The following is a 22,884-nucleotide window of genomic DNA, read 5'->3' on the forward strand; positions in this document are numbered from 1 at the left end:
GCACGCGCGTCTAGGGCTCCCGGGCTCCAGAAGCTGCCCGGGCGCCTGCGAGGGAGAGCGCTGGGCTGGTGACGTCATCCAGGCGAGCGAGGCGGGGCTGCGGACGGGGGGCGGGAGGCTGCCAACGGTTCTTGAGTGTAGGGAAGGCGGCGAGGGTGGGTGTGCAGGGGTCCTTGGTCTCCCGGACCGGGGCTCGGGGGAGGGGGACAATCCCTGGGCCACACCTTGGCAAACTGAGCGGGGCGGAGGTCTGGCGGTGTGGCGAGGAGTTGCCAGGGTGGTCCGGGTGGAGGATCTCGGGCTAGGCTGGAGGGCGGCCGACTTTGAGGGGGTGGCCGAGCGTTCACAGAGTTTCTCTTGGGATAGCACGGAGCGGGGGGGCGGATTCTGAGGAGCCTTGCTATGGCTTTCTTGCCAGGAGCGGTCGGAGGGGATACCCAGGAGGGTTGACGGTGGGTGGAACAGGTGCATGGCGACGGGCGTGAGGAGGTGGGGAGCGTGAGGGTCCTGAGACCCGGGCCCCGTGAGGGCCAAATAAGACTGCTGGAGGGAAACCAGGCCGCTCTTGGGTTGGGTACGATTCAGTTTGCAGGTTCTGGGTGCGAGAATTTAAAAGCCTGTGCCAGAAGTTGGTCTTCAGCACTCCAGGGAAACTGCAGTGGGGCTGTCGCCCCTCGGTCTTCTGTCCCCACCCCCTCCTTGCTGTACCCTCCTTTTCCACCGGTCGCACGCGCCGTGGAAGGAAATGCTTTTGCCCTCTCCCATGGCCTCTGGAACCGCTGGAAACCTTTCCTCTAACCGGAAAGCCTCCCTACCGTCACTCACCAAGGATCCTTGGCTTGGAGTCTTCCTCCTTTCCCCCAAATCTTCTTTCTCGGTGCACTTCCCCCCCTGGAATCTCCTAAAGCAGGACCAGGAGTTCCCACTTCTGCTGTCTGCAGTTGTCTGGTGCTTGTACTCATGGCGACATCAGCTACCAGCCCCAGTTCACCTCTCCGGGCTGAGGATCTCCTGAGTGATTCATCAGAAGCCCCTGGGCTGAACCAAGTATCCTCTGAGGTGACCTCCCAGCTCTATGCTTCTTTGCATCTCAGTCGTCAGGCGGAGGCCACCGCCCGAGCCCAGCTGTACCTCCCCACCACCTCCCTCCCTCCCCACGAGATGTTAGATGGCTTGGCCCAAGAGTTGAGTCACAGCTTGTCGGTTGGCTTGGAGAGCAACTCGAAGAAAAAGGTGAGAGAGGTGTGTCTTGGGTACCTCTAGGGTCTTGGAATGGGAGGTCGTAAAAAAAAAGATTGCTGAGATTTGAACTCCTGTTGTTGGACTGAACTCCTAATGTGGCGATACCTGCACCAAGGGACAGGTTGCTGTGCTTTGACTGGGACTTGGGCACTAAGTGAGGATAAGGTTTCTTCAGTTCAAGAGAGAACTAGGCACTTAAGGATAGCAAAATTTGCTAAGCTCCTTCCAGCTCAAAGCTAGTTTGATTGTATGGTTTACACTTTGGCATGTCAATTATTCAGACGCGGTCTAATCGATTACACATGTCACGGAGAGGTTGGTTATTAGTGTTGCAGACTGGTTAGGTCTTCCAGAGTTTGAAAGACTGATAGCCACGGACTCTACAGTCTTTAGCTGAGGTATTTCCTCTCTAGCTGGCAAAGGATCCTCACCAGCCTTGTCTTTTTTTTTTTTTTTAAAGATTTTATTTATTTATTTGAGAGAGAGAATGAGGTAGAGAGAGAGCACGAGAGGGAAGAGGGTCAGAGGGAGAAGCAGACTCCCCGCCGAGCAGGGAGCCCGATGTGGGACTCGATCCCGGGACTCCAGGATCATGACCTGAGCCGAAGGCAGTCGCTTAACCAACTGAGCCACCCAGGCGCCCCAGCCTTGTCTTAATGTGCCCAATTAATTTATTTACACTATGTGCCTGGCTTCTGTAGACGTTTGAGTTTCAACCCTTTTTGGGTCAGTTCCAGTTTTCTTGGCTGTCCCAGGTGCTGGAGTAAAAACTCTTGGGTTTTAGGGGGTACCAGATGCCACATACCCTGGCAGTGTGTAAAACATAAGATCATTCGGGTTGCATCTGATTTCCATGCTGCTTTTTTCTAGGATGGCTCCAAGCATATCTTTGAGATGGAAAGTGTTCGGGGTCAACTCCAGAGCATGCTCCAAAACTCCCGGGATACGGCCTATCGTGAGTTAAACCCAGATTTAAGGGGTGGGAGAAGGCGGAGAAAGGAAGGCGTCCAAGACAAGAGAGTTCAGGAGGAAAGGCTCCAGTTCTTTGGGAGAGGGGCTGGAGGAGTGGGTGAAGTCGAAAGGAAAGGCCCTCTCCTCTCTTCATCTTCAAAGAGACAGGGTTCCTATCCTTACCTGACCCTGGCTGTGGGGGTCCCTCTGGCTGCCTGCAGGGGATCCCCTCACTCCGGGTCCTGGCTCAGAGAGACGAGAAGACGACTCCTTTGACAGTGACAGCACAGCCACCTTGCTTCAGTGAGTTCCCCTTGGGGTTCTTCTAGCTGGCTGGCTTGTCTTCTCGGAGAGGCAGTGTTCTCTGCCTGAGTTCTGTCTTTCCTGCTTTTCTGTCTCCCAGGGACCTAAGGTGCTTGTTCCTTAGCTTTCAGTTTTCATCCTTATTCCCTGGCTTCTGTCCCCTTTACTCCTTCAGGACTGTGGCCATCTGCTGGCTAGTACCTGGCTTTCTCCCCACCTCTGGTCCTTCTTCCCCCAGAAGAGTTGGCTTGTTTCTGCTAAGACTTTTACTGCTGGGAGTGTGGTAGACAAGAAGGAGCACTGTGGAGTGAATCACAGAACCTGAGTGCTGTCTAGCTCTATGACTTTGGCCAAGTCTCTTGCTCCTTCTGAGTTCCTGTTTCCTCGTTTGTAGAGTGTCACAGTTGGACTAGGGGCTCTCGAAAGCTTTCCGCACCCTGATATTCTCTGCCTGCTTTGTTCAGCACCCGGCCCCTGCAAGGCTTATCTCCATCTAGCTCAGCCCAAGCCCTGGAGGAGTTGTTTCCCCGCTATGCCAGTCTTCGGCCGGGGCCCCCCCTCAATCCCCCGGATTTCCAGGGCCTGAGAGATGCACTGGATTCCGAACACACCCGTCGCAAGGTGAGTCACCAAGGCTTCCTTTTGAAAGCAGCAAAGATTAGAAATAGGCTGGGTACTGGGAAGGGCTGAGGGTTGAGGGCCTGTAAGCTGAGACTTTGCTCAGATGGCTCTTCAGGGAGGTCGACTTTGACCATCCTGTCTGCGATGCACACCTCTCCTCCGGGTGGGCATTCGGGTCCCTCGGGTAATAGCTTATCATAGTCTGATATATCTTGTGTGCTTCTCCCCTCTAAAATCTAAGCTCTATGAGGGTCAGACCTTATCTTGTTCAGCACTGTCTAGAATGTGCCTGGCACACGGAAACGCTCCAGAAGCGTGCGGTGAATGAACAGCACACCTTGCTGGCTTGTGTGAAGGCTTTATAGCTACTGGTGATACGACGGACTTTATTTCTGCAAACCTCAGCTTATCTGAAAGGGGCAGAGAGGCGGACTAGGCAGGGGAGAGGTTACAGTCGTTGGTTGTGTTGTCATTTTCGGAACCATCTCTTCGTCTGTTTGAAGCTGCCTGGGCCTGAATGAAAGGCTTTCTCCTTTCTCCTTGCCGTGTTCTCCTTGCCAACCTTCACTGTGCCCAGTGAGCTGCTTAGGCACGAGTCGCCTCCCACTCTGTGAAGTGTGGGCTGTTGGTCTCCTGCCAGAAGGTTCCGTGGAAATTTCTCCCCAGAGATCCAGGAAATGGAATAGCCTGGAAGCTAAGCCCGTGTCTCCTGAGCTGGTAGAGGTCTTGGGCCTCAAGATTCCTGCTCCCGAGTTCCTGATCCTTCTTCTCCAAACCTCTTCTGTTCCTGGGACCTGGGCACCCTGTCTCCAGCCCATTTTCGCCAAGAGGTGCTGGGAAGTTTGATGCTTTGGTCAAATTAGGGATAGTAACACCCAGACTTCTTCTCCTCCTTCCCAGCATTGTGAGCGCCATATTCAGACCCTACAGACCCGGGTGCTAGAGCTTCAACAGCAGTTAGTTGTGGCTGTGACTGCTGACCGCAAGAAAGATACCATGATCGAACAGTTGGACAAGGTGCCAGGGTAGCAGAATGCGGGTGGGTCCCTTGGGGGGGGCACCAAGGAATAGTAAAAATGAGATGGCTTACCAGCGTTTCTTTGTTCACGCTAGGAGCTTGTGGCGGGGGGGGGGTTCCTGACCCCTGGGAGAAGGTGGCTGTTGACCCCACCCCTGCGGGCAGAAAGAGGGCAAAAAAATTACTTTGAAATTCCATTTGACTTTCCTCTCCTGAGACCCTGGCCCGAGTGGTGGAGGGCTGGAACCGTCATGAGGCCGAGCGGGCAGAGGTGCTTCGGGGGCTCCAGGAGGAACGCCAGGCAGCCGAGCTCACCAGAAGCAAGCAGCAGGAGGTGGGCAACCTGAATCGGATGGCATGAGCGCCTAGGGCACGCAGATCGATAGAGGGAAGGGAGTCCAGATAGCTCTGAATCCGGGTCCCTAACAGATTGAGCTCAGTCTCGAGGAGTCACCGGCCTGGCTGTTCTTCTCCCCATTTCCCCCCCACTTCACTGTTTTTGCTGCCAGACTTGCATCATCCATGTTTTCCCAGATTTCCTCACACCACGTAGTCTTCTCTTAGGCCCCCAAGTCACTGAGTTAGGTCTCACTTTTAGTCTATTATCGCTGAAGCTTTCTGAAGTATAACCTGCAGGGATTCCCCTCTGTTTCTCTGTCCCGTGTTCCCCTGTCCCTGAAAGACAGTGACCCACCTGGAGCAAAGCCTTTCCGAGGCCATGGAGGCCCTGAATCGTGAGCAGGAAAGTGCCAGACTGCAGCAACGGGAAAGAGAGACGCTGGTGAGAATGCCAGGCTCGGTCCATTCCACTAGAGGCTGCTAACTAATTCAGGGGCTGTGGGCCATCGGTGGGTTGTGGGAGCCGCACCAGGGGAGTGTTTCCCCAAATGTGTCCCTTAGAACACTCATTCTACTAGATCCTCTGCAGACCGGGCTCAGCCGCCAAGTTGGCTCGAGAGACTCTGCAAATCATTGCCTCATTAGAATCATGGATCATGGGGGGGGGAGGGCAGGGGCGCCTGGGTGGCTCAGTCATTAAGGTCATGATCCAGAGTCCTGGGATCGAGCCCTGCATCGGGCCAGGTTTGGGATCTCTGGTCTAGGGCAGAGCCAGAAAAGGTATATGGGGTGAGACTTAATCGGGTTTCTTATTGCTGAAATGATAAGATGATTACTCATATGAATTAGCAGCCAGGCCTGGAACTCAGTTGTGTGCATGATGCATGCTTGCGACATGCACGCTGTTACTTGTCATCTTCACAGGCTTTTTTTTTTTTTTTTAAAGATTTTATTTATTTATTTGACACAGAAGAGATAGAGAGAGAGCACAAGCAGGGGGAGCGGCAGGCAGGCAGAGGGAGAGGGAGAAGCAGGCTCCCCGCCGAGCAAGGAGCCCGATGCGGGACTTGATCCCAAGACCCCGGGATCACGACCCAAGCCGAAGGCAGCCGCTTAACCGACTGAGCCACCCAGGCGCCCCTTCACAGGCTTGATCCAACAGCGCCGGTCATGGTTGCTGGCCAGCTGGTTCATGATCAGAGGCTGGATTTTCTACTCTTTGTGAAGCTTCTTTTGAGGATGATAGTGACAGGTGTTGTGTATTGAGTGCTTACTATGTGCTAGACACTGTGCTAGTTGCTTTCTGTGCGCTTTTTACTGGAATCCTCACAAGGTAGGCCCTAGACATGAACACACAGTGAGTGACAGCTGGGATGCAAACCGATTTGAGCCCAGATGTACCGAATTCTGGAACAGACGCTCCTGTTTACCATGTCACAGTCCTGTGGGCTTGTCGACTCTTGTTTTTTAGCGGGCAGAATTCTCAGCGGGTGCAGCGTATGGGGGTAAGGGGGCAGCTTGCTGCTCTCTTGAGGGCTTGCTCAGGATCTTGGTTTTCCCTGGGGCTCCAGGAGGAGGAGAGGCAGGCTCTGACCCTGAGCTTGGAGCTGGAGCAGCAGCGGTGCCGGGCCCTGCAGGAAGAGCGGGATGACGCTCGGGCTGGGCAGCTGAGTGAGCATCGACAGCTGGAGGCGCTGAAGCTGGCCCTGGAGGAAGAGCGGCAGGCCTGGGCCCAGCAAGAGCGCGAGCTGCAGGAGCGCCACGGGGCCCTGCAGGAGGAGGTGCACGCTCAGCTGGAAAAGGAGAAGGTGAGAGCGGCTGTCCCGTTGGGGAATGGGCAACAGCTGAAGGGCAGAATGACGGAATGAGATGGGAGGTCAGAATATGGGGAGGCGGGTGGGGGGGCTGGGCTGCAGAGTGAAGACCCGTCTGGGGGGGACAAGGTGGAGGCTGTGGGGCCAGCAGGCAGGGCCGGGGGCAGCCAGTACCCGGAAGGCAGAAAGAGTGAGATTCCCCAGAGCCGAGCAGATAGTCAGGTGTGAAGAGGGAGAGTAACGGCTTGGGTTTCAGGGTGCGGGACGATGGCTTGGGGAACGGAGGTGACCAGGAGGCAGGAACGGAGGCGCACACTTGAGTTTGGTTTCCTTTCCCAGGGGAACACCCAGAGGGAGGCGCAGGTGGCGCGGGAGGCCCAGCAGCAGCTCACGCTGGTGCAGTCGGAGGTGCGGCGGCTGGAAGGGGAGCTGGACACGGCTCGGAGAGAGCGAGACGCCCTGCAGCTGGAGATGAGCTTGGTGCAGGTCAGGTGGCGGCAGGTGCCCGAGGCTGCCCTCCTCGTTAGGACAAGTAGGTCTGAGACCCGGGGACCTTTTGGGAGTCATGCCAACACTGCCATTTTTTCCCAGAATTTTTACCCCTAAAGGCTTCTGCCTCATCCACGGGGGATACAGTGCCCAAAACCGCGCGTAGTACTAAACCCTGTACGTATTGCGTGTTTTCTGTACGTCTGCGCCTACAGTGAAGGTGAATTTATGAAATAGCCACAGTAAGAGATGAACAATAACTCGTATTAAACTTGAACACTTAGAGCAACAGACTGTAATAAAAGTTACGTGAATGCGGTCTCTCGCTCAGCACATCTTACTGTCATGTGCCCACCCGTCTTCTGGTGAGGATGAGAGATGGGGAGGTGCCCGCGGGGGGCGATGAAGGAGGTGAGCACACAGCGTTAGGCTGCTGACCTTCCAACAGCACATCAGAAGGGGGATCGCCTGCCTCCGGACCACGGTTGACCACGGATAGCTGAACCTGCGCAAAGCAAAACCGTGGAGCGGGGACTACTGTGTGTGTGAATTGTGTGTTAAGCGCACATTGTTGAGGTTCCCAGAGCAAGTCAGCCCGAGAGACTTTCCTTATTAATGATGGACGTGAGGAGACGCACCCCGTTTCTGGTTTAGCGAGGCCAGTGTTGGGAAGAACACCCTCCTTTTTCTTTTCACCTCACCCGCGGAATTGGCGGACTGACCACATGGAAACTAACTTCTTGTGGAGGGCCGAGGGTAGAGATGTTAGTACAGTTCCATATCGGCACGTAAGCTGCCTTAGCCCTCCAGACTGGTGCTGGCTGGGTGTGCGTTGGTTCACGGAGTCTACTCGGCAGCCCCACTGTGGAAGCTCCGTGCTGGGAGCGGGGACTTGTCCTGGCCAACGGGGAGCCACCAGCTAGAGGGGGAGTTTGTCTAGCGCACACATTCTTCAAGTAGTGTGATAGATGATAGTTGAGGGACAGAACTACTCTTGACTCAGTGAGGTCTTTCCCAACCCCACTGAGTGAGATCTGCAACCTCTGACAATCCCCGCTCCCCTTCCCTGTTTGAATTTTTCTCCTGATATACTACATTCTGCATTTTTTGAAGGCAAGGATTTTTGTCTGTTCATTTCGTTGTTGGATCCAGTGCCTGACTTTAGTGTTATTCAGGTCGTCGATTTCCTTATTGTTCTATCCATTATTGAAAGGGAGGTGTTGATGTTTCCAGCTATTACTGTAGGACTGTCCATGCCTCCCTTCAAGAAGTCTGTCCATTTTGTCTTCATATATTTTGGGGCTCTGTTAGGTACACAGATGTTTATATTGTTATGTCTTCTTGATATAACCTTTTTTTGGCTTAAAGTCTATTTTGTCTAATGATAATCTAGCCCCCACCCTAGCTCTCCTGGGTGCTATTTGCATGGGCTCTTTTCATCCTTTCACTTAAGAGGCTTTTGTGTCTTTGTCTCTGAAGTGAGTTTCTTGTCGACCACATATAGTGGATCATGTTTTGTTTCGTTGTTTAATCCATTCTGCCAATTCCTGCCTCTTAACTGGAGAGTTTAATCCATTTACATTTAAAGTAATTACTGGCGAAGGACTGATTTCTGCCATTTAACTATTTGTTTTCCATACATCTTACTTGTTTCTGGTTTTCAGTTGCTCCATTACTGCCTTTTGGGGGGTATTTCATCAATATTTTATGCACCATTTTTGATTCTCTTCATTTTTCCTTTTCTGTACGTGTTTAAAGGTATTTTCTGAAGGATTCCCCTTGAGATTACAATTAACGTCTTAAAGTAATGGTCACCTAGTTTGAATAATACTAACTTTAGTTTCAATAGCGTGTAGCCCCTGTCCCTGTACATCTGTGCGTCTCCACTTTCATGGTGTTATTGACGCAGATTTATCGGTACTGTTTTGTGCATCTGCCTTTTATATCCTACAGGAAAAAAGGAGTTACAAACTGAAAGTACGGTAACACAGGCTTCTGTATTTACCTACAGAGGAACCTTTGTTGGGGTTCTTTATTTCTTCATATGGCTTCAGGTTACTGTCTCATCTCATTTCATTTCGGCCCACAGGACTCCCTTCAGCATTTTTTGGTAGGTCAGGTCTACTAGAAATGAATGCTCTTAGCTTTTGTTTTTCTGAGAATGGCTTAATTTCTTTTTCATTCTTTTTTTTTTTTTAAGATTTTTTTTATTTATTTGAGAGAGAGAGCACATGAGAGGGGGGAAGGTCAGAGAGAGAAGCAGACTCCCCGCCGAGCAGGGAGCCCGATGCGGGACTCGATCCAGGGACTCCAGGATCATGACCCGAGCCGAAGGCAGCCGCCTAACCAACTGAGCCACTCAGGCGCCCTCTTTTTCATTCTTGAAGGTTTTTGTTTTTTGTTTCACTTGACAGGTGATTTTCTTTCAGCACTTGAAATATGTCATTCCACCACCTTCTGGCCTCTCTGACTTCTGATGAGAAATTGGCAGTTATTCTTACATGGGCGCTCTAAGTGACCAGGTGCTTCTCTCTTGCTCCTTTCTCTGTGTTTGGTTTTTTTTTTTTTTTTTTAAGATTTTATTTATTCATTTGAGAGAGAGAGAGTGTGCACATGAGCCAGGGGAGGAGCAGGTGAAGAGAGACAAGCAGACTCTGTGCTGAACATGGAGCTGACACAGAGCTGGAGCCCAGTGCAAGCTCAATCCCATGACCCCTGAGATCATGACCTGAGCCAAAATCAAAGTAGGCCGCTTAACCAACTGAACCACCGAGGCGCCCCACTCCGTGTTTGGCTTTTGACAATATGACTATGATGTGTCGTAGTGTAGATCTCCTTGAGTTTATTCTGTTTAGAGATTGTTGAGTTTTGGGGATGGGTAGATTTATGTCTTTTATCAAATTTGGGAAGTTTTTGGCTGTTTTTGGGGATTTTTTTTTCCCTGTTCTTTCTCTCTTGTCATTCTGGGACTTTGCTAATGCTTCCGTTGGTATGATGTCCCACTGGCCCCTCAGGTTCTGTTCATTTTTCTTGATTGTTTTTTCCTGTTGCTCATTGGATTGGATAATTTCTGTTGCTTGTTGCCAAGTTCATTGGCCCTTTCTTCTTCCTGCCGAACTCTGCCATTGAGCCCCTTTGGTGAAACTTTTAAAATAGTCTTTATTATTTAGAGCAGTCTTATGTTCAGAGCAAAAGTGAGCAGAAGGTACAGAGATTTCCCATATACCCCCTACCTCCACAGATACGTAGCTGCCCCCATTACCAACATCTCCCACCAGAGTAGAACGTTCATTGCAATTGATGAACCTATATCGACACGTCATTATCACCTAGAGTCCATAGATTACATTAGGGTTCCCTCTTGCTGTTGTACATTTTATGGGTTTGCACAAATTTATGATGACATGTGTCCACCTTTATAGTGTCACACTCAGTTTTACTGCCTTAAAAATCCTTTGTGCTCTGCCTGTTCATCCCTTCCCCCCTCTAACCCCTGGCAACCACTGATCTTTTTACTGTCTCCACAGTTTTGCCTTTTCCAGAGTGTCATATAGTTGGAATCCTACAATATGTAGCCTTTTTAGACTCACTTCTTTCACTTGGTAATAGGCATTTAAGTTTCTCTGCGTCTTTTCATGGCTTGTTAGCTTGTTTCTTTTTAGTGCTGAATAATATTCCACTGTCTGGAGTGCCACAGTTTATATATCTGTGTGCCGACCGAAGGACATCTTGGTTGCTTCTAATTTCTGGCGGTTGAGAATAAAGCTTGTAAACAGCCATGTGCAGGTTTTGGTATGGACCTGAGTTTTTAACTCCTTCCGGGAAATACCCAAGGAGTGTGGTTGCTACATTGTATGGGAAGAGTACATTTTGTTTTGTCAGAAACCACCACAATGTCTTCCAGAGTCCTAGCACCATTTTGCATTCCCATCAGCAATGAATGAGCATTTCTGTCGCTCCACATTCTCTCCAACACTTGTTGTGGTCAGTGTTCTGGATTTTGGTTATTTCAATAGGGGTATATAGTGAAATAGGGGTATGTAGTGGTATCTAGTGAAATTTTCATATCATCGATTGTACTTTATAGCTTCAGAATTTCTATTTGGTTCTTTTTTATAATTTATGTCTCTGTTGTCTCTGTTGATGTTTTCTATTTGTTCATACATTATTCTGATTTCATTTAGTTTATTGTCCAAATAGTTCATTGAGCATATTTAAGACTGTTGATTTAAGGTCTTTGATTAGTAATCCCAATGTCTGGGCTTCCACAGGAAATATTTCTGTCAAATCTTTTTCCTTTTTTTGTTTTGTTTTAAAGATTTTATTTTTAAGTACTCTCCACACCCAACGTGGGTCTTGAACTCATAACCTTGAGATCAAGAGTTGCATGCTGTACCAACTGAGCAAGCCAGGCGCCTCTAATTCTCTTTTTCCTTTGAATGAGTCATATTTTCCTGTTTCTGTGTTTTGTAATTTGTCGTTGAGAACTAGACGTCTTAACTATTATAATGTAGTAATTCTGGAAATCATATTCTCTCTCTCCTTAGATTTTTTTTTTTTTTTTTTTTTTTTGCTGGAGTGGTGGGGGGTGGGAGGGATGGGGTGGCTGGGTGATAGACACTGGGGAGGGTATGTGCTATGATTTTTTTTTTTTTTGATACCTGCAGCCATCCATTTGTATAGTGACTTTTTCAAACTGTTTTTGCAGTCTCTATTTCTTGTTGTGTGTGGTGACTGACATTTCTGTTCTGTTATCTCTTTGATTAGCCTGTGAGTTGACAGAGATTTTCTTAAGTGTCTGAATTCTTCTCTCAAATGAGTATATATGTCTCTTTAAATCTTTTTTTTTAAGATTTTATTTATTTATTTGAGAGAGAGAGAATGAGAGAGAGCACATGAGAGGGGTTAGGGTCAGAGGGAGAAGCAGACTCCCCGCTGAGCAGGGAGCCCGATGCGGGACTCGATCCAGGGACTCCAGGATCATGACCTGAGCCGAAGGCAGTTGCTCAACCAACTGAGCCACCTAGGCACCCTGTCTTTAAATCTTATGATTGATGCTACCAGGGAAGCATCTGCAGGGGCCCAAAAAAAAGGTGGTTGTTTGCTCTGGTTCCTCAGGGAATTGCCAAACTGTCCAAAACGCCCAGTCCCATGTTTTTGGAGGATAAGGTCCTTACTGCCCACGCTCACTTCAGCCAGTCTCTCTAGTTTCCCGGGCTACCATTCCTGTGGCTGCAGAGGGCCAAGGGCTGGGGGATGGAAGCAGGCTCACATCCCCAGCTCTTGTACCAAAGTCCAGCAGCCTCCGCCTTCATCAAGCACTCTCCTGCTCGCTTAAGTATCTGCTCAGGTTCCAGAGTTCCCAAATAGTGGGTTTTGATATTTTTTCCCCATCTCAATGGATGTTTTGGCAGAAGGACTGACTCTTGCAGTTTTCTACCCTGCCATTTTCCATGACATCAGTTTTTAAATTCTGTTTTAAATAAAAAACCACCATAGGACCTTATTAATATTGTTCTGTAAAGCCAATATTCATTTAGAGGTATCCACATAATTTACTATTTTCTTTGTTGTTCTAGCTTTCTTTGAACTCAGACCTCCCATGTGAGATCTTTTTCTTGGTGGAAAAATCTCTCATGTGTGTGTATGTATGTATATATATGTATGTGTTTGGTTATTTAATTAGTTTAGTTTGAAACGACCCTGAGACTATGACCTGAGCCAAAATCAAGAGTCAACCACTTAACCAACTGAGCCACCCAGGTGCCCCTCTACTTATTTTTTTTTTAAGATTTTAGATATTAGAAGAGATTTTAGAGATTTAAGAGAGTACGAGAGAGAGAGAGAAAGCCAGGGGAGGGGCAAAGAGAGAAGCCGACTCCCGCTGAGCAGGGAGCCCGATGCGGGCCTTGATCACAGGATCCTGGGATCATGACCTGAACTGAAGGCAGATGCTTCACTACTGAGCCACCCACGCGCCCCTCTACTTCTGTTTTTATTATTACTGATTTACAGCTTAATTTTGTGATTAGAGAGCATGGTCTTTTAAAAAATTGCTTATGTGTATTCCACACAACTTTTTGTTTTGAAATATTTCTATCTTAACAAAGCGTTGCTTGAATAGTGTAATGAATGACGCTTGGATTCACCAGCTGACATTTTGTCTGTTGGACTGGACCTCCCTGCTCCTCTCTCCCTGCCCCTGCCCCCATCACTCCTGAGTTTCTGGTAAATATGAGAGAATATAGTATTTTTGTTACTTAAATTCTTTGAAATTCTTTTTTTAAGATTTTATTTATTTATTTGAGAGAGAGAGAATGAGAGACAAAGAGCACGAGAGGGCAGAGGGTCAGAGGGAGAAGCCGACTCCCCGCCGAGCAGGGAGCCCGATGTGGGACTCGATCCCGGGACTCCAGGATCATGACCTGAGCCGAAGGCAGTCGCTTAACCAACTGAGCCACCCAGGCGCCCGAAATTTTTTGATACTTAGTTTCTGTTCTAATATATGGTCCATTTTTCTAAGTGTCTCATGTGTGCTTGAAAATATGTGTCTTATAGTTGTTGGGTGAATTGGGTGAGTTGTTGGGTGAATTGTTGTTTTACATGTGTCTATTTGTATGTGTGTCTAGTTTGGTAATTGTGCTATTTAAATCATTGTTTCCTTAATGATTTTTTTTCTGTTAAAATCTCACTGACTGGATTTTTCTATTTCTCCTGTAGTCTGTCAATTTTTGCTTTACACATTTTAAGGCCGTTGTTAAGAGCATATAAATTTAAAAATTGATAACATCTTTCCTGGTAAATTGGATGTTTTATCCATATGAGGTGACTCCCTTTATCTCTTCAGGCTTTTTATCTTAGAATCTCTTGTTGCTTAATGATATAATGTTAGTGCATTTACACCAACCTTTTTAAAAATATTCTTTTAAGCTTTTTCCTTAAAGTAGAGCTTGCCTGGCAAATATTTTTGTAATCTTTAGTTTCAGCCTTTATATATTTGTCTCTTAATTGGAGCATCAAATTCTTTTATATTCAGTTTATTTATTTATGGTTGGATCTATGTTTCAACTTTAGATTTTATTTTGTCTTACCTACTTAATCTTTATTTTTCTCTCCTTTCTTGTCATCTTTTAGATTCATTACTTTTTTCTCATTTTCTTTTGTCAGCTAGTTTTAAAGTTTCTGTTTGTTTTGGGGTTACTTCAGAAATTATAACATGCATATTTCAATCAAAGTGAATTTATTGGAGGTAAATATCATGGACAAAGAAGGGAGCCAACATCAACATGGTTGGGTGGTTCCCAAAGAAGTTTAAAAATACTTTTAAGATTTATAAAAGTTATCTGTAAGGCAAGTTTGAATAATACAGAAGTAGAAAGTCTTGGTTACCTTTCCTTACCACACCCCTTTGTGTGTATGTCCTTTCAGGATCTTTTCATTTGAGTTTGTGGGTTACTGCTTTATTATTTAAGATGTATTTGTTCCCTTGAGAGAGAGGGCGGACGAGCTGGTGGGAGCAGTGGGGAAGGCAGAGGGAGAGGGAACCCCGAGCAGACTCCTGGCTGAGCACGGAGCCAGTCGTGGGACTCGATCCCAGGACCCTGAGATCATGACCTGAGGTGAAACCAAGAGTCGGACACTCAACCGACTGAGCCGCCCAGGTGCCCCCGTGGGTGGCTGCTTTAAAAAAAACATACACACTTGCTGCAACTTGTTACTTGCTACCTCTTAATGTAAATACCTTTCCACGTCCCGTAATCCCACTACGTGTAGATAGATGTACGCCGTGATTTTGAAGAATTGTATAATGTCGCAGTGAATGGGTGAATCGTCGTTTTCTTAAGCCTTTTCCTTCTGATGAGCAATGTGCACTGGTGCCAGCTTTTTCACTATTAAAAGTAGCGCTGCAGTGAGCATCATTATACATAAATCTATAGGATAGATTCCTTAAAGTGCTGTCGCCGGCTCAGAGGGAGTATATATTAACTTTCACACTAGAAGAATTTAAGTAATGAGCTATCTAGAGTAGTCAATATCAGGAAGCAGAAGTTAGAATGGGGCCGGAGTGGGAGGAAATGGGGAGCGACTGTTCAGTGGGTATAGAGTTTTAATTTTATAAGATGAAAAGTCCTAGAGACCTGCACAGGAATGTGAATAGGGTTAACAACTATTCAACTGTACTCTTAAAAGTAGTTAAGGAGGTAAATTTTATATTATGTGGTCTCTTTTACCACAATTTTTAAAAATTAAAAAACAAAAGCATTGGTGTAATAACGAAGAGTTTAGTATGATGGGAGAGAGGGGTGGGTGGGTAGCCGTGTAGGCCATTTCAAGCAGCCAGAACTTCGTTCTTCAGGCAATGGGGGCATTCAGATGGTCTCAAACAAGGGAAAAAATTGAGCACATTTGTATTTTAGAATACTCACTCAGGCACAAAGTGGAGGATCTACTGTGGCCAACGTGAGAGAGGGTGGCGGGTAGAATAGGGGCCAGGAGATCAGGTAGACGTGAGATAATACTGAATTACCCTAGTCGTGAGTGGAGGAGTAAGATCGGGAGGTGTTGAGGAAGTAGAAGGAACGACCCTAAGGAAGGTGGCGGAAGGAAGCAGGAGGGGTCAGGGATGACTCAGGGTTTCAGGTAGCGTGGGCGTTCCAGTGGGGAGTGGTGCCATTAGCTAAGGCAAGAAACAGAACAGGAGAACGTTCAAGCGGAAAACACCAAATGAGCTCAATTTTGAATGTGTTTTATTTGAGGGGTAGCCAAGTGCACTTACTCAGGAGGCTTCTGGGTGTGTGGGCTTAAAGTCCAGCTAAAGCGAGAGATTTAGAAAGTGCTTTAAGGGGCGCCTGGGTGGCTCAGTTGGTTAAGAGTCATGATCCTGGAGTCCCGGGATCGAGTCCCACATCGGGCTCCCTGCTCAGCAGGGAGTCTGCTTCTCCCTCGGACCCTCCCCCCTCTCATGCTCTCTATCTCATTCTCTCTCTCAAATAAATAAATAAAATATTTTTTAAAAAAGTGCTTTAAGGTATAAACGGTAAGAAAAAATATAGCCTCAATGCTCCGTGTTTATTAAACACGTGTCAAAGCACCCGTGCCCCGGACCTGGAATGCTAGTTAGTACGCGGTCAGAGAGTAGCGTGAGGACAGAACTCAGGAAAGCATTCGGCCCCTCCGGGCACTTGGAGCAAGAGCAGTGGGCTGCGGCCAGGGAGCAGGGGGCGCGAGGTCACGGGGCTGGCGGCTGGCGAGGCAGGGGTGAGGGAGGCGCGCTCTTCCGGAGGAGATTGACGCGGGCGGCAGGTGTTGCAGGGGGCCTCAGAAGACAAAGAGAAATCATCACTGTGGGACTTGGAAGTTTAGCTCTTTGTCTTGGAGGCCTGGGAGGGGGAAATCAGGTTTCGGTGAGCTGCAGAAGGCCTGTGAGGTGAGAAAGAAGAGGCCGGACGCAGCCCGATCCTGCTTTGGGAGGAGGGGACAGGGAACGCCCGCTGCGTGTCCTAGAGATGGGCTCCTCCTCTCTACCACTGCTGTTGGCTAAATGTTTTTCTTTGGTTCAGCGCCACCTTTCCTTTCACGCGCCTGTGAAGCGCCGAGTCCCGCCGAGTCCCGCATGGGAGCCTCCGTCTGTCCTTGGGGCAGGAATCAGGCGCAGACGGGGCTGTTAGCTCTCGCCCTCCTTCACCCCCAGGCGCGGTGTGAGAGCCAGCGGATCCAGCTGCAGTCAGAGATGACCCTGCAGCTGGAGCAGCGGGTGAGCGAGCGCCTGGCGCAGGCCCAGGAGAGCAGCCTGCAGCAGGCGGCCTCCCTGCGGGAGCATCACAGGTACCCGGCACTTTCCGGATCCTCTCGGGTCCCTCCAGCCCACAGGCTCCCTCCTGGCTGCCCTCAGGTCCAAGTCCCCAGCGCCCTTGCCTCGATGGGGACGGCACAGAGCTGCCCCTCTCCTGCCCCTCCCAGGCCCCCTGCCCGCAACCCCTCTTCCCTACCAGTAGTTTTCTGGAAATGCTGCTTCAGTGAACCACTATCCCATACATCCTCACCTCAGTCTCTGCCCCTGGGGACCCGGTCCCGAGACACCCGCTCTGTCCCCTCGCTGCTTCCCGAACCCTGCTGTGCCTTGGCCAGGCGCTCTCGCCCGTTGCCAGGGGCACCTTCTGGCCCTTTACCATTTGATGACTTTGGTCTCCAGACTCAGCCCTCCTTCCTCACCCGTGTCCTCCTAGGAAGCAGCTGCAGGACCTGAATGGACAACACCAGCAGGAACTGTCCACTCAGCTGGCTCAGTTCAAGGTGGAACTGGCAGAGCGAGAGGAAAGGCAGCAGCAGGTGGCTCAGGACTACGAGCTCAGGTGCAGCTCCCTGCGGCGGCCCTTTCAGGCCTCCGTCCGTTTCCCGCGCGTGGAGCCCAACCCGGGCCTGGGGGCCTGTCCGCGTCCGCAGTGGCCCCTGCCCCTTGCATGGTCGCAGAGGCCCGCTGCCTCAGAGGCCGCCCTCCCCTCTGCCGTCTCCCCCTCCCACCCTCCGCAGACTGGCCCGGGAGCAGGCGCGCGTGCGTGAGCTGCAGAGCGGCCACCAGCAGCTGGAGGAGCAGCGGGCCGAGCTGGTGGAGCGGCTCCAGGCCATGCTGCACGCCCACTGGGAGGAGGCCAGCCAGCTGCTCAGCGCCCCCACCTTGCCTCCGAACCCCCTGGTAGGCATCATCCCTCGAACGCGGCTGGTCCTGAGGTCGGTCCTAGCACCCGCGTTAGGGGGACGCAACCCCGTGTGCTTCCTTGAAGAACCGCCTCGTCGAGGGCGGTCTTTCCGCCGTGGTCACCGCGCTCGCCCAGGCCGGCCGCGGCCGCGGGGCCCAGCTCCCCTTCCCCAGCCCGAGAGGAGTCTCACCCTGGCCTTGTTCTGGTGGCACCTTCCACTTCCTCCTCGTGGTTCTTCAGTTTTTATTTTAAGCTAAAATCTTTTTTGGAAAAGACAATAACATGCACATGGTAAAAAAGGAAATCCCAACGGTTCGGAAAGGGGTGCAGTGGGAAGTGCTCACCGTCGTCCCCTGCCCCGCTTGCTCTGGGCCCCAGGGGTGGCCTCCCGTGCGTGGCCGCACAGCTTCTCGTTCAGCCCCGTGTTTATTCGTGGACACCAGAGTCGTCCTCTAGGTCCGCCTTCCACGCACAGAGCGGACGTAAACATCCTTCACAGATGTGCTTGTGCAAGCCTATCTGTCAGGCTTCTGGAGATGGAATCGTGAGGTCAAAAATACGCATTATAAAATGGGATGGAAGATGGTAGATGTTACCAGATCCCCTCCTCGGGACTTTCTACTCACTTGTCACCTTAAACGTGGCATCAAGGCGTCTGCGTCCTGTCTCGGGTCTTTACGTGCACAGAGCATGATCCTCTTTCTGCCTCTCGTGTGCCCAGGTTCCTACCTCCAGGCCCCCCAGCCCTGGGCCTCAGGAGCCAGAGAAGGGGGAGCGGAGGCTGTGGACTCTGCCTCCCGTGGCCGTGGCCCTGAAGCCCGTCCTGCAGCAGAGCCGGGAAGCGGGGGATGAGGCGCTTGGAGCCCCACCTGTCCTCTGCAGCCCCTCCCCAGACCTCAGCCTCCTGCTGGGGCCCCCTTTCCAGAGCCAGCACTCCTTCCAGCCCCTGGAGCCGAAGCTGGGCCTCACCTCATCCTCGGGTAACTGGGGCCGCACGTCACTGGGGTTCCCCGCGTATGCGCTCCTGGGCTCCCTGTTACCTCCTCTCTGTGTGGGGCTCAAGCAGTTAGTTTCGCAGACGTGTCAGTGACCAGAAGGTCCAAGGAGCAGGGTTCGAATAAAGGGAGTGGGAGCTCATGGGAGTCTGATGTCACTGGGGTGATGAGAACCGGCCTCGGGGCCGTGCGGGCTCTTGCCACCGCCCCTCCCTGCGCAGCTCCTTTCCCTGGTAGCCCAGCGCGCGCTCTCAGGTTCTTGCTGTCCTCACCTCGGCTGGCACGTGGGTTTGGCCAGCTGGGACACTGGCTCCAGCCGGTAGTGTGGACAGCCGTAGAGAGACATTGGTGTCCGGTTCGAGGAGAGGCGCTCTGATGGGTCGGTGAGCGCTCCTTGGGTGCAGGGCTGTTTCCCGGCTCGGTCAGCAGGGACTTGGGTGGACGGCGGCGCTCTGTGTGGTGCAGACCTCACAGCCCGGGGCCAGGGAAGAATGAGGGACGGATTACGTCACGACTCTCGCTGTAAAAATCATGTAGTTACAGTTAAAGAGAACGAGGGCCCGAACATGTCTCTTAGTCCCAAGCCATTCTGAACGTTGCTTTCTGTTCTTTAGGGAGTTTGTGGTGGGATTTCTTTGCTTAGAGTCCCAGTAGCACAGCCTGCCCCTCCTGCGCAGACTTCTCAGGACTCAGCTGTGCCTTCTCTCTCCAGCTGCTGTAGACTTCTCCCAGCTGGGATGCCCCTGCTGTATTTAATAGGCCTCTTTCCCTGGCATCTGGGGGCTTGATTTGGGGAGGACTCCCCTCCCCTACGACACACACGCGGCCCCGTTTCACTTTCCAGCCGGGGACTTCCACCCTGACCACAGGCCGGAGCGGCCGTTCCCTGAGGAAGATCCTGGGTCCGACGGGGACAGCTTCCTCAAGCAGGGGCTGCCGGCCCCCTCCCAGCTCGAGGGCCTCAAGCATTTTTTGCACCAGGTAAGAGAGGGCCCACCCGTCCCTCCTCACCTCCTTCTCCCCGTCTTCATTTTCTCCTCCTGCGGCTGCACCCCCTTTCAGGACTGGAGTTTCTGTCCCAGTCTGTCTGATTCCTGTCTCGTAAGCCCCTTCTGGAACTTCCCCGGCCTCTGCCTCCCTCCCAGACCCAGGTCTCTTTCCTGACCGGTCCTCCGGGAACCTTACTGTCTTGTCCCCGCAGCTGCTGGAGACGGTACCCCAGAACAGCGAGGCCCCCTCTGTTGATCTGTTGCCCCCGAAGTCTGGTGAGGGCCAACTCTGCAGAAGGTTGGGGCCGGGCGTGGGGAAGGTGGGAGCTGGTTGTCCGGAGCAGACCTCTGGGAGCTGGCAAAGGTCGTAAAGCCTAACAAGGGCTGGGTGATGGGGTGTCCTGGGCTCTGGCCCTGTTTCCTGATTCTCGCACCTCTTTCCTCTTGCTAGGTCCGCTGGCTGGCCCGTCTTGGGAGGAAGCAGCCCCGCACGTGCCACACCTCCCACCCCCCGTTCATAAAACCAAAGTGCCCCTAGCCATGGCGTCCAGTCTTTTCCGGGTGCACGAGCCTCTCTCAAGCCACTCCCAGAGCAGTGCTCCCAGCGGTGGCTCCCCAGAGAGGGGTACGTGGGCCCTGGCTTCCCAGAATGTAGACGGGAGGTCTTGGGTGCGGAGCCGGTACCTGGGACTGAAGGCCCTTCTGGGTTCCCAGCGAGGTGGCGCCGGGGCCCCAGGGTGACCGGCATTCCCCACGCGCCTCGCAGGTGGAGACGGGCTGGCTCCCGCGGGGCAGCTGATGGCTGTGTCTCAGCTCTTAAAACTGTACCAGGCTCGGGGCTGGGGGGCGCTGCCTGCCGAGGACCTGCTGCTCTACCTGAAGAGGCAGGAACAGGGCAGGTACCAGCCTGGAGGGCAGGGAGGATGGGCGGAACGGCGGGGGTCAGGCGGCCCGGCTCAGGCCGGGAGGAGCGGGCTGGGTGCGGTCCACGGTCCGCCGGGAAGCCTCCGTGGTTCTGGCCCCGGGACGGAAGCACGGGGAGCAGTGGCCCATGGTCTCCACTTCCTCGGTCCCTCGCGGCTCCCGCCCCTCTCTGGTCTCTTCCTTTCTAGTGTCCATCTCCTCACCTGCAAACCCCACCCCCGTGTCTTCATGTCCTCCTACCTTAGTTTTCCCCTCTTTACCCTGCGGCTCAGAACTCCGAATCTAGGACTGTGACCTCCTGGTATAACTCACTAGCGAGTCTGCCAGTGTCTCTTCCTGTTTGATCCCCAGGTCCGTCTCGTTTGTTCTTCCTCCCAAGAGACGGAATGGGGAGTGGGGCGGGGGGGGGGGGGGCAGCTCCCCGTCCTCATCCCTCCATTGGTGTGGCAGGACGGACAGCCGAGGGGATACTGTCCCCAGAAGGAACACAGACTCCCGCTTGGGTGAGATCCCCCGGAAAGAGGTGAGGGATAGCATGGCAGGGGTGGGGGCGTGGAAGGGCCCCTGCTGACTGGTCCCCGGCCGGCTCTGTTCTCTGCTGCCCGACCCCTGCTTCCTGTGCGTCTTTGGCGGCGCGGTCTCTCCCCTCTGCTGGCTGACTGTGGCCCCCTCGTGCTCGGTGCCTTTCTGCGGTGGCCGGGAAGCCAACTCCCCCTCCTCCTCCTCACCCCAGATCCCCTCCCAGGTGCTCCCTCGCCGCCTCGCTCCAGCCCCGAAGACTGAAAGACCTCCAGTTCGCAGGAAAGGCGGGCACCCTGCCCCCGGCAGCACGAGGAGCCGGGGGGGCATCTGGAGATGAGCCCCTTGCCCTTTCTACTCTTCTTTTACTAAACGCTCGAGGGTCTGTATTCAAGTCTCTGACTCCTAGGTATCTGAGAAAATGGAGATTTTATAGGAAACGACTTTGTAAAGAAACCTCATTCGGGTTGAGTATGTTTTTTACGTTATACGTTCCCATTTTCTATTCTGTGGAAAAGACGCGAAGGCTTTGAAGAAAGACCGCCTCGGGCTAGGTTTGAGAAGTTCCAGTGCGCTAAGGTTCAGTGTTTCAAGAGTAGAACGTGCAGAGCAATTAGCCGTGGTTGGCGGTGGAATTATGGGAGATTCTAATTTTCTTTATACGTTTCTGTATTTCTACATTTTCCAAAACAAGCATGTATTAGTTAATAATCAGAGAAAACAAACTTGTAATAAAAGTAAATTATCGTATAAAGAGTTTGAGTAAAAATTTGGTTGTTGGGGAGATTATTGGTTCTTTTTTTTTTCTTTTTTTTTTATTTTGAGAGAGAGAGGGAGAGTGAGCGAGAGAGAAAACACAAGCCAGGGGGAGAGGCGGAGGGAGAAGCCGACTCCCCGCTGAGCAGGGAGCCCGATGCGGGACCCCGGGATCATGACCTGAGCCGAAGGCAGACGCTTAACCGACTGAGCCGCCCAGGCGCCCCGAGATTATCGGTTCTTAAGGGCAAGTGAAGCTTGCGGATTGCATCGGCAGGGCGCTGAGTGCCCGGCAGACACGCGGCGGTGGTGAGACACAGGTTAAAGACCAGACTGCTGGCCGGAGGGAAGAAAAACAGCCATCATTACAAAACCTGCCATCCTCCTACTCACCAGAATGAACAAGAAAGAACCGGCCCGTGTGCGAAGCTGAGGACGGCGCCAGTGTCCCTGCACAAACGCGGAGAGCCAGGAGTCCTGCTGAGGTCCAGCTACAGGACGACACCCTGGGCCCCGCGTCCGCTCCAGCTCGGAGCCCAGCGCAGGTGGCGAGGACACCAGGTACGGCTCTGAGGGGCCTGGCCGTCCCAGGGTGTCTTCTGTGACAGGGGCCCGTCTCTCTGCCCCCCAGTTACTTGGTTAGGCCCAGCATAGACGCGGTAGCACATACCTCAGTGTTTCATTTTAGCAAACGCGTGGGTGTTGTGTGCTGCCACCACAGAGAAACTTTGGAGCCCCCAGGGGAGGGAAAGGGAGAGGAGATGAACGCCTGGGACCAGCTCTGGCCCTCGGTGCCCACGCTCAGGGCTACGCTCTCTGGTGGAGAGACACTCTCCAAGCCCTGTCTGTCTCTCTGCCCACCTAGGAACACGTTCACCTTGCTCTTTTTTACCTCAAGTGCATAAAACCAATTTGACCAAACTCTGTGATTTGGTGGCATGCGGTCACCAGTGCTACGAGATCGTTTTATGCCATTTTTACAAAGCCAGCCGGATGAACAGCGAGTCCTACCTTGTCGTCTCCTGGGTTCCAACCTGCCACCGTCCGTCAACATGGCCTACATTTTTCTTGATGGGAAGGACGGTCTGGAGAGCGTTGCCCAACTCTCCAGAACGAAATCAGAAGGGGACGCAGTGTTGGTTTAACCATTTGGTGAGCTAATTATAGAAAGTGTCAGTTTTTTAGAAAATACAGTGTACATGAAAAGCAAGGAGGGGCTGGGGAGAA

General features: G+C 51.8%; 1 protein-coding gene across 4 annotated transcripts; it reads left to right on the forward strand.

Moving 5' to 3' along the window:
* Positions 1–76: 76 nt before the first annotated feature.
* Positions 77–21,760, forward strand: CNTROB (centrobin, centriole duplication and spindle assembly protein). Of its 4 annotated transcripts, none has more exons than XM_027626219.2 (19): positions 77–1,233; positions 2,113–2,197; positions 2,415–2,496; positions 2,961–3,117; positions 4,018–4,134; positions 4,353–4,469; positions 4,818–4,916; positions 6,046–6,282; positions 6,628–6,774; positions 16,469–16,602; positions 17,004–17,129; positions 17,308–17,470; positions 18,196–18,454; positions 19,314–19,450; positions 19,671–19,734; positions 19,910–20,083; positions 20,225–20,357; positions 20,833–20,905; positions 21,116–21,760. In XM_027626219.2, exons 1-19 carry the CDS (start codon positions 961–963, stop codon positions 21,239–21,241), a joined length of 2,703 nt encoding a protein of 900 aa, XP_027482020.2. In that variant the 5' UTR covers positions 77–960; the 3' UTR covers positions 21,242–21,760. The 4 variants fall into 4 exon arrangements, with proteins under 4 accessions (XP_027482020.2, XP_027482021.2, XP_035580550.1 ...); XM_027626220.2 differs by having other exon boundaries at positions 961–1,233; positions 21,128–21,760; XM_035724657.1 differs by having other exon boundaries at positions 1,096–1,233; positions 2,113–2,201.
* Positions 21,761–22,884: the final 1,124 nt, after the last annotated feature.

This window comes from Zalophus californianus, chromosome 16, assembly GCF_009762305.2.
Source record: "Zalophus californianus isolate mZalCal1 chromosome 16, mZalCal1.pri.v2, whole genome shotgun sequence".
Classification (NCBI taxonomy): Eukaryota; Metazoa; Chordata; class Mammalia; order Carnivora; family Otariidae; genus Zalophus; species Zalophus californianus.

Coding starts and splice junctions, on each gene's coding strand:
- CNTROB (XM_027626219.2), top strand. CDS start 961: ATGGCGACATCAGCTACCAGCCCCAGTTCACCTCTCCGGGCTGAGGAT. Junction 3,118..4,017: donor CCGAACACACCCGTCGCAAG/GTGAGTCACCAA, acceptor CCTCCTTCCCAG/CATTGTGAGCGCCATATTCA. Junction 6,283..6,627: donor CTCAGCTGGAAAAGGAGAAG/GTGAGAGCGGCT, acceptor TTCCTTTCCCAG/GGGAACACCCAGAGGGAGGC.